At 36.7% G+C, this 12939-nt stretch overlaps 1 protein-coding gene and 1 non-coding gene across 2 annotated transcripts in view; both read right to left on the bottom strand.

The window, feature by feature from the left end:
- ipo7 (importin 7) overlaps positions 1-11072 on the bottom strand; it is a 28917-nt gene extending 17845 nt beyond the window's left edge. The window contains exons 1-9 of the mRNA XM_073835674.1: positions 10866-11072; positions 6808-6889; positions 3852-4005; positions 3598-3756; positions 2271-2427; positions 2098-2187; positions 1356-1450; positions 1084-1168; positions 857-991 (exon numbers count right to left, since the gene is read on the bottom strand). Coding sequence (XP_073691775.1) covers positions 857-991; positions 1084-1168; positions 1356-1450; positions 2098-2187; positions 2271-2427; positions 3598-3756; positions 3852-4005; positions 6808-6889; positions 10866-10949 — 1041 coding nt within the window. The 5' untranslated portion in view covers positions 10950-11072. The remainder of the gene's footprint in view (positions 1-856; positions 992-1083; positions 1169-1355; positions 1451-2097; positions 2188-2270; positions 2428-3597; positions 3757-3851; positions 4006-6807; positions 6890-10865) is intronic.
- On the bottom strand, positions 1615-1795 carry LOC141332570 (small nucleolar RNA SNORA23). The gene has a single exon (XR_012355347.1). It is a non-coding gene; the product is annotated as a small nucleolar RNA SNORA23 (small nucleolar RNA).
- Positions 11073-12939: the final 1867 nt, after the last annotated feature.

Here is a 12939-nt window from a genome sequence, read left to right as displayed (position 1 = left end):
CATTTAAGAAAACTAGCATCATTTCATGCTGTATACACAGAAAATTCACAGCAACTTAAATAAAACAGAAACAGAAATACATTACTCTTGTATTACTTTTATACAGTATAATATTTGCCTACGTCTTTATATATTCAATTTTGTCAAATTTAAATAAAACAATAAATAAAAAATAAATGGTCACACTTTATATTAGGTGGCCTTAATATGTACTTACATTAAAAAATAAGTACAATGTACTTAATGTGGTCATATTGCATTGCAAAATACTTTTGCTTCTATTAAGGTGGGATATGGGTAAGGTTAGGGACAGGTTTGGTGGTATGGGTAGGTTTAAGGATGGGTGTAAGGGATGGGATAACAGTGGTAATTACAGAAATTAATTACAAACGTAATTACATATGGGTTTTAAAAATATATATGTAAAAACATGTACACAATAAGTACATTGTACCAAATTATTAATTTAAAATGTACATACACAGCTGTTAAGGCCACCTAATGTAAAGTGGGTGCAAATAAATATTACAACCAGACTAACCACTTAATTGTAGAAAAAAAAAATACAATTACTATTAAAACTCTTTATATATAAAAAAAAAAAAAAAAAAAAAAAAAGAGGGCCTATTGTTTAAAATGTTGAAATTGAGAGTTTTGGACTTATTTTTTCACAGAAATAAATGTTTTTGTTATTACACAGAGAGTAAAGTACCAAAGTGGCACCATTGCATACCGTACTGAATTTCAGGTACCGGTTAAAATGTGAACGGTACCCAACCCTAGTCACCAGCTAATCCTTTAAAAGAGACCATAGAGATTTAGGTTTCAAAACGTCTTAAAACTATAGTGTACATACTTGAATGTGTGGCTTTAGGTTCTTCCAGGTGACGGCGTGTGCGATTCCCTGGTTGATGTAATTCAGTGTCTGCTGCAAGACTCTGGGAGCCACGTATTGCTTTTCCTTATACTGATACAACACCTTCAACAGTACCTATCAGAAACAAACAATCAAAGGTCATCAATTATCTCAACACACATCATGTCAACAACCCACTGAACAATCTACCAATGTTTCCTGTTTACCTGCTGTGCAGCCACGGCATAACCCTTGAGGAAAATCTCTGCAAACTCGGTGTACTCTTTGGTTGTGTTGCCAGGGCTGCCATACCTTGGGGCAAAAACATACATGAAAATCCAGTAACCGTTTCAAACACACAAGACCTCCTGCTGAAAATAACTAATCAAGTGTTTCCAACTGCTCAGCGTAGGCCGGGATTCAAATGGACCATGAGTCATCTGTGAAAGCTTTATCTTTAGCGTTCCTAGGAGGAAGTGATGTTACGTTAGTACGGCACCTTTCAAAGAGCCGGGCGAGGATGTGAAGCGCCCACTTCTTGCACTTCCACCAGGGCAGCTCGGGCCTCTCGTCTTCATCCACCTGAAGGGTCTCCTGCAAAGCCACACACACAAGCTCTTTAAAACCCAGCATATAAAGTATGTGAAATTGAACAAACTTACTAAACTGTAGTATGCCACACACAGATAGTTCGCTCACAGTATACATAATGCAGAACATAGCCATCGATTCATGATCTTTAAGTGGAGTTTATTGGATCTTGTAGGAGACTATGGAGGCTGGCCAGTGGTGGATGGTCGTTTAGACGTCACTGGGCCAGTACTATGATCTCCATTGGCTCTGTGGCTGTGAGTGTGGCGTGAGAACCGTCTCACAGCCTGTAAGACACAGACCAGAGACGGCACTAAACATAGACGGACACTATGCACACCGTCCACTCACAGCCCAATGACAGACACTATCTACCTTATTGTTCAATGCGAAAATAAACCTATGGGCAAGACTTCCGGTTCAATTAACAAAGTGCAATAAAAGGTAAAACTGTTTGTTCATAATTAAGACAATTCATTAAAATAATACGGTAAAACACACTAGTTTGCAATATCAAACAGACCAGAAGCCAGATACATTAAATTTAGAAATTACAGCAGATAAAAACCATTAAAATCAACCTTGCCACTATACTAAACTCTAATGTGAGCACTACCACAACATGCATCATAAATAGAGCACAATCTTACTGGAGGAACATCTCTGTCCACGACAGTCTTCAGAATCTCCATCCACTCTGTGAGATTCTGGCGATTGATCAGTTCCAGAGGGAGGTTGTACTGTAAAAACAGAGTAATCTGTTAATGAGAACCAAACCACAAAAGTTTCATTGTGGAAAAGCAATTAGAAGTGACAGTAATACCTGGAAGAGAGCGTAAAGGATCTTGAAGATCTGTTTCTGCACCAGGACAGAGTCGCTGGAGGGGTCTGGCAGCAGCTGTACGAATCGGTCCTTCAACATGGGCATAAAGATCTGCATGGCAGCAACCAATGGCTGGCGCTCCTCTGGCTTCTTATATCTTAAAAAAAACCACAAGACATTAGTGGTATAGAATGGCTTTGTTCACACTGACTGCCCAAATCCATTTTTGGTAAATCAGACTCAATTGAGTTCAGTTTTAATGTGTTTTTAAACTTAAAAACACATTAAGCCTGATTCATACAAACTCAAACTGAAATCTGATTTGTGACCTAGACCACAAACCTGACACTTATATGATACTTTCATATCTGAAAGCTGAATAAATAAGCTTTCCATTTATGTATGGTTTGTTAGGATAGGACATTTGGTCGATACAGCTATTTGAAAATCTGGAATGTGAGGGTGCGAAAAAATAAAAATAAATTAAAATTAAATACTGAGAAAAATCCTTTAAATTTGCCTAAATAAAGTTCTTAGCAATGCATATTACTACTCAAAAATTAAGTTATGATATATTTAGAGTAGGATTTTTACAAAATATCTTCATGGAACATGATCTTTACTTAATACCCTAATGATTTTGTGCATAAAAGAAGAATTGATTTAATTTTGACCCATACAATTTGGCTATTGCTACAAATATACCTGTGCTACCTAAGAATTGTAGTGTGGTCCAGGGTCGCATTTGAAGAGTTTTTTGCTAAATAGTTACCGTTTTGGTCCTTTGGAATATGATTAATATCCAACTTTATAGCAGGTGTCTTTATGTTGACACAATAAACAAAATTAATTACCTACAACAATTAAGACAGTAATGTGTATGCAAAATTACTTTGCTCATTAATTTTGCTCTGACAGAACAGCTAATGCAATGCAATATTTGCTTATTCAATGTGTATGCCTCAACATTCAAGCTAAAACCGGAATGATTTAATCTCATAATATGTAAAATATAAACAGTTTTATTTCAGTTTTTCGTTCTCCCGTCATTTTTTTTGATATGGCGAGTGCGGGCAGGACAAAATTTCCCAATTTCCATTTTAGACTGCTATTCAGTTATTTTAGAACAATGTCACTCGGCATCATGCAGATGCCTGTGTCTTAACCACAGCAACCAACGGAAACTGAACACACTGTCTGAACTCATCCAATTTAAGCAACTACAAAATATCAAATCACAGTCAGCGCCAAAGCCTGCCTTCTCAAATCCATTCAGAAATAATTCTCAGTCTGAACACAACCTGTGAGTATTTCACAGCTCTCTTACTCGTAATTCTTGACCAGCTGGTAGAGGCAAAGCAGGATGCCCAGCCAGCAGCCACTATTATCAGATTGCAGGTAAAAGCCGATCTTGTCCACGATAGCCGTCCATCTAGCGGGGTAGTCGTGCTTGATCATGTGGTGAATGCAAGTTGTGAGTTGCACTCTATGAAAGTGAGAATAAAATATAAGGTTATAAAAGAAAGTGATCCTTCATATCCTCATCTCCCTCCCCTCTGTGTACATGTAACCGTGTGTTACCTGATGCGCTCTGGGGATTGGATGATGGCCTCCACTATGTGGTCTCGAATGAACTGCCTGTCCTCTTCTGGGATGTTACTAGTGGGCGCTTCAGTGTTTGCATTATCTCCTTCACTCCAGTGCTGTGTCACCATGTTCTTCAGGTAGATCACACCTGAACAACAACAAAAGAGGTCAGAGATAGCAGTCCTAAAAGCTATGCTCCAATCACAGGGCCAACTGAGAAATAAAATTGGAATTTTGAGGGAAAAGTCACAGAATTTGGCACATTTTTAAGAATTAAATCAATATTGCTAAAAATATTTAACAATCAAAACAGAACACAGAAAAATTAAAGGTAAAAAGGCTTATTTTATAGAGCTCAGAGACTGGAATATTAGCATAATGCTTTCTGCACAATACATAAATAGTATAACTGGCATGGAAGCCTGCTATACCTGAACATATTTAAAAACTTGTTGGCCTTGAAACCTAGCGCAGTTCGGGCAAAGAAAGGTTGAGGTTAACACGCTCTGCCTGAATGCCCATGTGATGTCAAGAAAGCTTGAGCTATGTCAGGCACTCAATGCAGCTGTGCTTCTGTTGAAAAATCCCAGCAGGTGCACTTGAGGCCTCTCCAGAGAGCAGCCTTTTCGATTCTATTCACACCGCTTCACTACAAACGCTCATGTATTTAGAAACACTTAGCATCTGGCGCCTCAGTCTCTTCCGGTTGTAAAAAATTCCTTACAGGCAGCCAGACCACGTATGTGAAATACAGAGCACAAGCGGTTTTAGCACAAAGTTGTCAGCGCAAGTGCTGAATATGTAACCAGCATTAGCTGACGTGGAGAATGAGTTAGACCAGAGACAATCAAATAGCAGACTGATGGCAGACAGGTTCATAAAGCCGGAAACGAGTAATCCTGGCTGCTGCTGCTGCTGAATCAGCAACTCTTCTCATTCCTCCCTCTATCCTGAATCTAATGGTGTGATCTGCAATTGGGAATGTGAACACCAAGCTGCCAAAGTAGTCAGGAGTTGCTTCGTTTTTAAATGACTGATGACACTTTGAGAAAATCCAGCCACTTCACAATAGTAAACGGAGTAAACTGAAGTCAGATGATGCATCGCTGTCTTACATGCAGCATGATGCAATAAATAATAGCTCAGAGCAGAGTATGCAAAAACGATTCCTGTCTTTTCTAAAAGTTTTTCCTGTAAAACCACAGTTTACATTAATATTTCAGAAATCAGCTTTTAACCTCTTGACAGCTGTTTTCAGTTACAAGTTTTCTTTGTGCTGTTATTGTGGTCCTATGAAATCCACTGTAATACATGCCAAATTCTGTGCCTTTCATTGTAATTATTGTAGATTCAGTTTTTAATGCTTTAATTATATATCATAAATCACCAAAAAGCATGTCTAATCAATTACTAATTTATTCAAATTAATATAATAGGACACTATAAAATCGGATTTAATTTTATTTTTCACCCCAAATTCAGTTTGAATTTGCTTTGTGTTTAATTATTTGACACATTTATCATCCTAAACAGTGGTAATCAAAGTAATTTAAACTTAATTTCATGCATCTAATCAATCTTTAAAATGTAATAAAATGACAATTCCTTTAGAACAAAAAAAAGCATGTCGTCAAAAAAAGTTGCTGTACAACACAAGTTTACTGTAAGAATAATAAAAAAAAAGGTTGGAAAAATGTAATTGTTTGATACTCCTTTAAAACTTTGTACATTTTACTAAGTAGTAAAACATTGTCAATTTCAAGTAAAACCAAATTTATTTTGCCAGTTTGTATTGAAGACTTCTGAGTGTCTGCGTATATTTGACAAGTTTTTATTTAAAAGTGAGTGGCTTTGAAGATGAAGTTCATGTGGAGTCCTCATATGTGACCCTGGACCACAAAACCAGTCTTAAGTAGTATGGGTACATTTGGCAATAGCCAAAATACATTGTATGGGTCAAAATTTATAGATTTTTTTAAGCCAAAAATCATTAGAATATTAAGCACAGATCATGTTCCATGAAGGTATTTTGTAAATTTTCTACTGTAAATATCAGATTTTCAAATGGTTGTATCTCGGCCAAATATTGTCCTACCCTTACAAACAATACATCAACGGAAAGCAAATTTATTCAGCCTTATGACTTGTTTTGTGGTCTGGGGTCACATATAACATGACATCAGATGTCAATTTGACATTGTACAGCCCTACTTCTTGATTTTGGTAACGTTTTCATCCCATTCTGCTTTAAATTGTTAAAGACTGGACATCGCATTTCTGTCTGTGTTTTCCACATTACGAAAATCACAGGGCTAAATAAGAAAAGGAGAAAAACAGTCTTCAAGTGGTAATTAAAAGAAAACCAGCACTCTCAGGAATAAGCAGCTGTATCCATCAAGTTCTTTCTACAATAGTAAGGACACAAACTACTGGAAGAATGTACTGTGAGTGTACCCTCCTAACTCAGATATGAAGTGTTTTTCTTGACAATTGTCATTTGTAAAGTCACAAAAGAAAGTCAGGCTATAGAACAAAAGAATCTGATGAAAAATTGTCACTGAGCAGCACAAAGGCATTTCAAAAGCAAATATCCACCCACTCTAGGGCTGTATGGATTCAATTATGTGGTACTTCTGTGCCACAATTTATTTGTATTTCTATAGTATACTATTACTATAGTACATATATAGACAAATTTAAGACTCAGTGTAACAACTACACCCTTGAATCTGTATTCAAACACACGTTGACAGAATGTCTCAGCTCTGTGTCAACATATGACATCTGATACTAAAGACGGAACAGGGACAGTCATCGCTTGACAGAGGAGGTTTGAGTGTGCACTTCAACGTCTGAATATGCTAAATAGCATGACAGCAGCATTAAGAGTAACACTGGTTTCTGCTGAGAAGAGGACAAGGATGTAGGTCTTAAAGGGCCGTAATCGTACCTGCTTGCCGTACAGGCAAATCCAACTGATCAGTCATGGTCACCTGCAGTAGTGTAGACACAAAGTTCACCTGGGTATGGCCCTGTGGAGAGAAAAACAAAATCACAAATGTAAGAAATGCATTTAAAAGCACTTTATAGATTATCATTTAGGTGTACAAGTGTTTCTGGTTGCATGAAAATTAATTGTGATAACTCCTACATTATCCTGATAGCTACTTTGTTCTTGTTAAATAAAATATTAAGTATAAAAACTAAGAAATTACTTTTCCCTCCCCCCCCAAATACAGCTGTTGCTCTTCAGTGCATGACATGAAACAGACTGTATATTAACTGCCTGGGTGGACTGTTTGCAAACAGACCTGTATTGCTCCACTAAATGAACTGAAACAGCATTTCAGGAAACTCCTTGCAAGTTCACCTCTAAATAAACACCACATCTACTTCTGGCCTCTGACACCAAACACCATAAACATACAAAACGCATTAGTCAGCAAAGATTTCTGTGGAAAGAACCACTGACATCTAGCCAACTTGACTAGAATTTTTTGAAGAGTCACCATTTATGGCCATCTCAGTGTGTTTTCCCTCCTTCAAATATGTTGTTTCAAATACGGAGTGCCCCGAGTTTAGCAAGTCCTGTGATGAAGATTCCTTTGTAACAAGCTCTGAATAAACGGACGCAGCTTGAAATGCCATGACAGCGTTCTCACCCGACCACCAAAGCGTCAGCACACAGGAATCCAAGCCTGCTGTCCACATGGGCCGCCTGGAGCCTGGCCAGACAGTGACTGTGTCACAGGAGCCCACAGCAGGAATCAATCCTCGACTTCAGGGGTTCGCAACCTTTTTGACTCACAGGCCCTCAAACTGCGTGACAAGCTTGTGATAATTCCTAAATGACCTTGATAACTATTTTTAAATTGATATCTGTAATTAGATTCAGCATTTTGCCAAAAGAACTCCCGCTAGGCCCTAAGAAAATGTTTTATCTAGAAAGACTACACTTCATGTTCTTCAATAAGTGAATAACATTATAATATATAGGCCGAAGTAGCATGGGTATATTTGTAGAAATAGCCAAAAATAGTGTATGGGTCAAAATTACAGATTTTTCCTTTTATGCCAAAAATCATTAGGATATTAAGTAAAGATCATGTTCCATGACGATATTTAATAAATTTCCTACTGTAAATATATAAAATTGTGTTTTTGACTGGTAATATGCACTGCTAAGAACTTCATTTGGACAACTTTAAAAGTGCTTTCCTCAATAGTTGAATTTTTTTGCACCCTCAGATTCCGGATTTTCAAATAGTTGTATCTCGGCCAAATATTGTCCATATATCAATGCAAAGCTTATTTATTTAGCTTTAATAAATCCTGATTTTAAACAAAATTGACCCTTATGACTAGTTGTGTGATCCAGGGTCACTTGCTTTCTATAAAAAAAAAAACATAAAAACCCAGGCAAAACAACTTCTATACAGGCCTATGGGTTTGTCTCTCAGGTATTGTCTTACTCCTGTTGCTCAAGTAACAACTACTGTATACAGATTACCGCTAAATGAGACTCGCTGCTCTCACACTTCTTCTAAACAAACTCAAGCACCTAGATACCGCACAATATAACTTGTTTAACAACCTAATAAACATCTATTTCTGACATATGAAGCACAGCAGGCCCAAAAACCAATCTAGTGAAAGAAACTGACAAGCCAGCTACCAAAAAACATCTTGTCTCAAACTAATATGCTTCCCAGAAATCAAGAGCACTTGCTCGGTTATTAGAAACATCAACTTGGACAAGAACACATGACAAGAACATTACATTCTAGTGAACACTAGGATAAATTAAATCTTCATGGTTCACAACCCTGTTCTTGGAAAGTCAGTATTTTTGTAACTACCTTGTAATGAATTGCATTTCATGACAAATTTGCTCCAACTTGAAGGCTTTGCAGGAAAACACCTGTACATCACATACTTTGGCTTTAAAAAGTATCGGGTATTTACAAAAAAAGTACTGTGGTGGTATCATGGTACAGCACTGGCATAATGTAACAGTTGGGTTGGCACTTCAAAGAATACCATGGGAAAAACATAGTATTACATCCATCAACATATACGTACAACAAACAAGTTATTACTACATATAAAACAATATAAATTAAACTCAAAAGGGTTTCAAGTAATGATCACAACTATTATGGTTGTCAATAATGGTCTACTAAAAATAAACTACAATTCTGTACACTACCAGTCAAAAGTTTTTGAACAGTAAGATTTTTAATAAAAAAAAAAAAAGTCTATTCTGCTCACCAAGTCTGCATTTATTTGATCGAAAACACAGCAAAAGCCGTAATATTGTGAAATATTTTTACTATTTAAAAGAACTGCTTTCTATTCGAATACATTTTAAAATATAATTTATTCCTGTTATTAAAACTAAATTTTCAGCAACATTACTAGTTTTCATTGTCACTCCAGAAATCATTCTAATATGCTGATTTGTTGTTTAAGAAACATTTTTATCAACATCATCATCAATATTTAAAACAGTTACAGAGTACATTTTTTTCAGTATTCTTTGTTGAATAGAAAGATCCAAATACCAGCATTTATATGACATAAAAACCTTTTGTAACATTATAAACTATAAAATTTGAAACCATGGAGTCAGTATACATTTTGTTGGCAAAAAGTATAGAATACTTGTATTTAGCAAGGATGCTTTAAATTGATCAAAAGTGATGATAAAAACATTTATAATGTTACAAAAGATTTCTATTTTAGATAAATGCTGTTCTTCTGACCTTTCCATTCATCAAAGAAACCTGAAAAAAATTCTACTCCGCTGTTTTCAACATAATTATAAATGTTTTTTGAGCAGCAAACCAAAATATTAGAATGATTTCTGAAGGATCATGTGACACTGAAGGCTGGATAAATGATGCTAAAAATTCAGCTTTGAAATCACAGAAATTATATTTTAAAACATTCAAATAGAAAGCAGTTATTTTAAACAACAAGACTATTATGAATCAAATAAATGCAGGCTTGGTTTTAAAATCTTACTGTTCAAAAACTTTTGACTGGTAGTGTATCTATTGATAACACTTACCTACAATAGGTTATTTATTAGTTAACTACATAAGTTCACACGCACTTACAATAAACAATTGTTCTATTTGTATTATTATTCAAGTTAGATCATAACATTTACATAAGTTGCATCAGCAAACGCTCTGCGAGCTAAAATGAACGAACTACTATTTTTAATAAACACTGCTCATGCTAACTACTGAACTAATGCTAACAATTGAGACATTACAGTGGGGCGTTACATATTTATCTAATTATCATGGTGTCACTGTCTGACACATCACTGTACCTTGGTACCACGTTACTTTTGAAATACTGACGCAGCTCGCTAATATAACGGGCCCAAATAGTGCTAAAATAGCGATTTAACACATTGGTAAGCATCGATATGGGTCGTCGTGTTGGTTTGACCATAATCAGTTATGATCATCGGATATTCCGAAAGTTAAATTGGTGAAAGGTTTTACGAAGAGAGGGAAATGACAACAAGCCTCCTGCCTCATGTTGACACGTGAGAGACTAGCGCCTAGCATCTCTCGCTAGCACATTCGCGCACTCTAAATAAACAGCTTTAACACACTCAGCCACATCAGATTTTGACCTCAGAACATAGAGACGTTTACAACCTTGTGTATACTAACCAGCTTTTTAAAGTCACGTTACATTTAAGCACCGTATCGTCTGTTTAACACTCCTATATTGCGAGCCATTATCGCGGTGACGTAGTACACGGACACGAGCTGCTAACGCGTGTTACAGTACGCTAAAAATATATGATCTATTCCCTTTAACAGATTACCAACTCGTATTGTGTGTTACTGAAGGGCAATACGCCAACAAAAATGGTTTAAAAAGACATTTTTAATAGAATGTAATAGCGGCTAGAGCCATCCCGCTGCGCAAGGCCCGAGGCGCGCCACCATCATCATCACCACCACCATCCGATCACTTTACCTCGTTCAGTTGTCTCTCTGCGGCCTCACGCAAATTTGCGTCCATGGTGCCCCGAAGGGCCTCGATCAAAGAGTTGAGATCCATTACAAGGTCGCGGTCTGGCTCGGATTCGGAAGGCTCAGTGATCTATGAAGTCCCGGGCGCTGCGCACATGGACGCTCGATTCTTCGGCTACCGGCGCGAAAGGAAGAGCAGTCGAGATGGGCCGGATAGATCAGCGCCAATTTCTCCACAGTGAATTTCCGTTCCCCGGTAGGACGTGTAGGGAGTTGTAGTTTTTGTTGTTTAGTTCGAGTGAGCGTCACTAGAGGTCCAAAGTTCCTCATACAGTGCAAAAACACACGTTACCATGGTGACTGTAGTTGTTTGTAAACAATAACAATGTCTTTTATGTATCGTGTTTCTTATCTCTATCACAAATGTGTTAATATATTATTGGCCTTAGAGGGAAAAAACATATATAAAAACATGTATAAAGAAATTGAAAAATGTCCCAGAATAACACGGTGTTTACAGTTGAGGTCAAACGTTTACATACACCTTGCAGACAGAGGTGGAAAGTAACGAATTAGATTTAGTCGCATTACTGTAACTGAGTAGGTTTTTTGTGCACTTCTACTTTTTAAAGTAACTTTTAAATTTTGTAATTGTACTTTTACTTAAGTATGATTTGAATTAAGTATTGTACTTAACTACATTTTAAATCTTATCTGTTACTGAGTGAAAATAAATTAAAAATAAATAAAATTAAATAAACAAAACAAAACAAAAAAAAATTGTGCGTGGAGGGAAGGAGGGGATTGCGCACCAGAAACTATCTGACAATGGCGCAATTTTTTCCTAAATACTTGAATGTCCCTAACCCATTTTGACTTAGTTTTGACTACTGTTTTAGTGTTTAACAAAAGGATGCTCTACTGATTCTAGTTTATGCCACATTCAGTGGTTGTGATGTTTAATGTTTTATGGGGTCATTTGCACTAAAATGACCATTTCCCTAAATGTTTTATGTTTTTTTTTTTTTGTATTTTATTTATTTGTTTTTATTGCACTTTAATTTGTAAAGTTGTTTCCTCAATTAAAAACAACCAGGGTGAGATTTATATCCCCTTGTCTTTTTTGAACTACACTAGAAACCCCCCACCCACCCCTGCTGTTAAAAAAAAATTACTCAGTAAAATTTAAAATTAGTTACTTTTTACTTTTACTTAAGTAGATTTTTTTACCATTGCCTTTACTTGTAATTAAGTAAAATTTCATTGAAGTAACAGTGCTTTTACTTGAGTAGCATATTTAATTACTCTTTCCACCTCTGCTTGCAGAATCTGCAAAATGTTATCATACAAAATGCATGTTATAATTAATTTAGTACTGACCTGAATCAATAAATACATAAAAGACGTTTACATATAGTCCACAAGTGAAAATAATAGTTCAATGTATACAAATTTCAATTATTCAAAAGTTTACATACACCTGATTCTTAATTCTTAGGGGGGCAGCCGTGGCCTAATGGTTAATGGTTAGTGGCCTAATGGTTAGAGAGTCGGACTTGTAACCCAAAGGTTGTGGGTTCGAGTCTCAGGTCCAGCAGGGATTGTCGGTGGGGAAGGTGAATAACCAGCACTCTCTCCACCCTCAATACCACGACTGAGGTGAGTCCTTTGAGCAAGGCACCATACCCCCAACTGCTCCGCAGCAATGGCTGCCCACTGCTCCGGGTGTGTGTTCACGGTGGGTGTGTGTGTTCACTACTGTGTGTGTGCACTTGGATGGGTTAAATGCAGAGCACAAATTCCTAGTATGGGTCACCATACTTGGCCTCACTTCACCTCCTTAATACTGTGTTGTTACCCAAATGATCCACAGCTTTGTTTTTTGTTTAGTGATAGGTGTTCAAGAGTCCCTTGTTTGACCAGCCGGCTGTTCTTCAGATCCCACAAATTCTTTGGTTTTTCAGCATTTTTGTGGATTTGAACCCTTTCCAACAATGACTGTATGATTTTGAGATCCATCTTTTGACACTGAAGACAACTGAGGGACTCATATGCAACTATTACAGAAGGTTCAAACA

This window comes from Garra rufa, chromosome 3, assembly GCF_049309525.1.
Source record: "Garra rufa chromosome 3, GarRuf1.0, whole genome shotgun sequence".
In the NCBI taxonomy this organism is placed as follows: Eukaryota; Metazoa; Chordata; class Actinopteri; order Cypriniformes; family Cyprinidae; genus Garra; species Garra rufa.
Note: the sequence above shows the minus strand (reverse complement) of the source record. Positions and strands in the feature narration are given on the sequence as shown.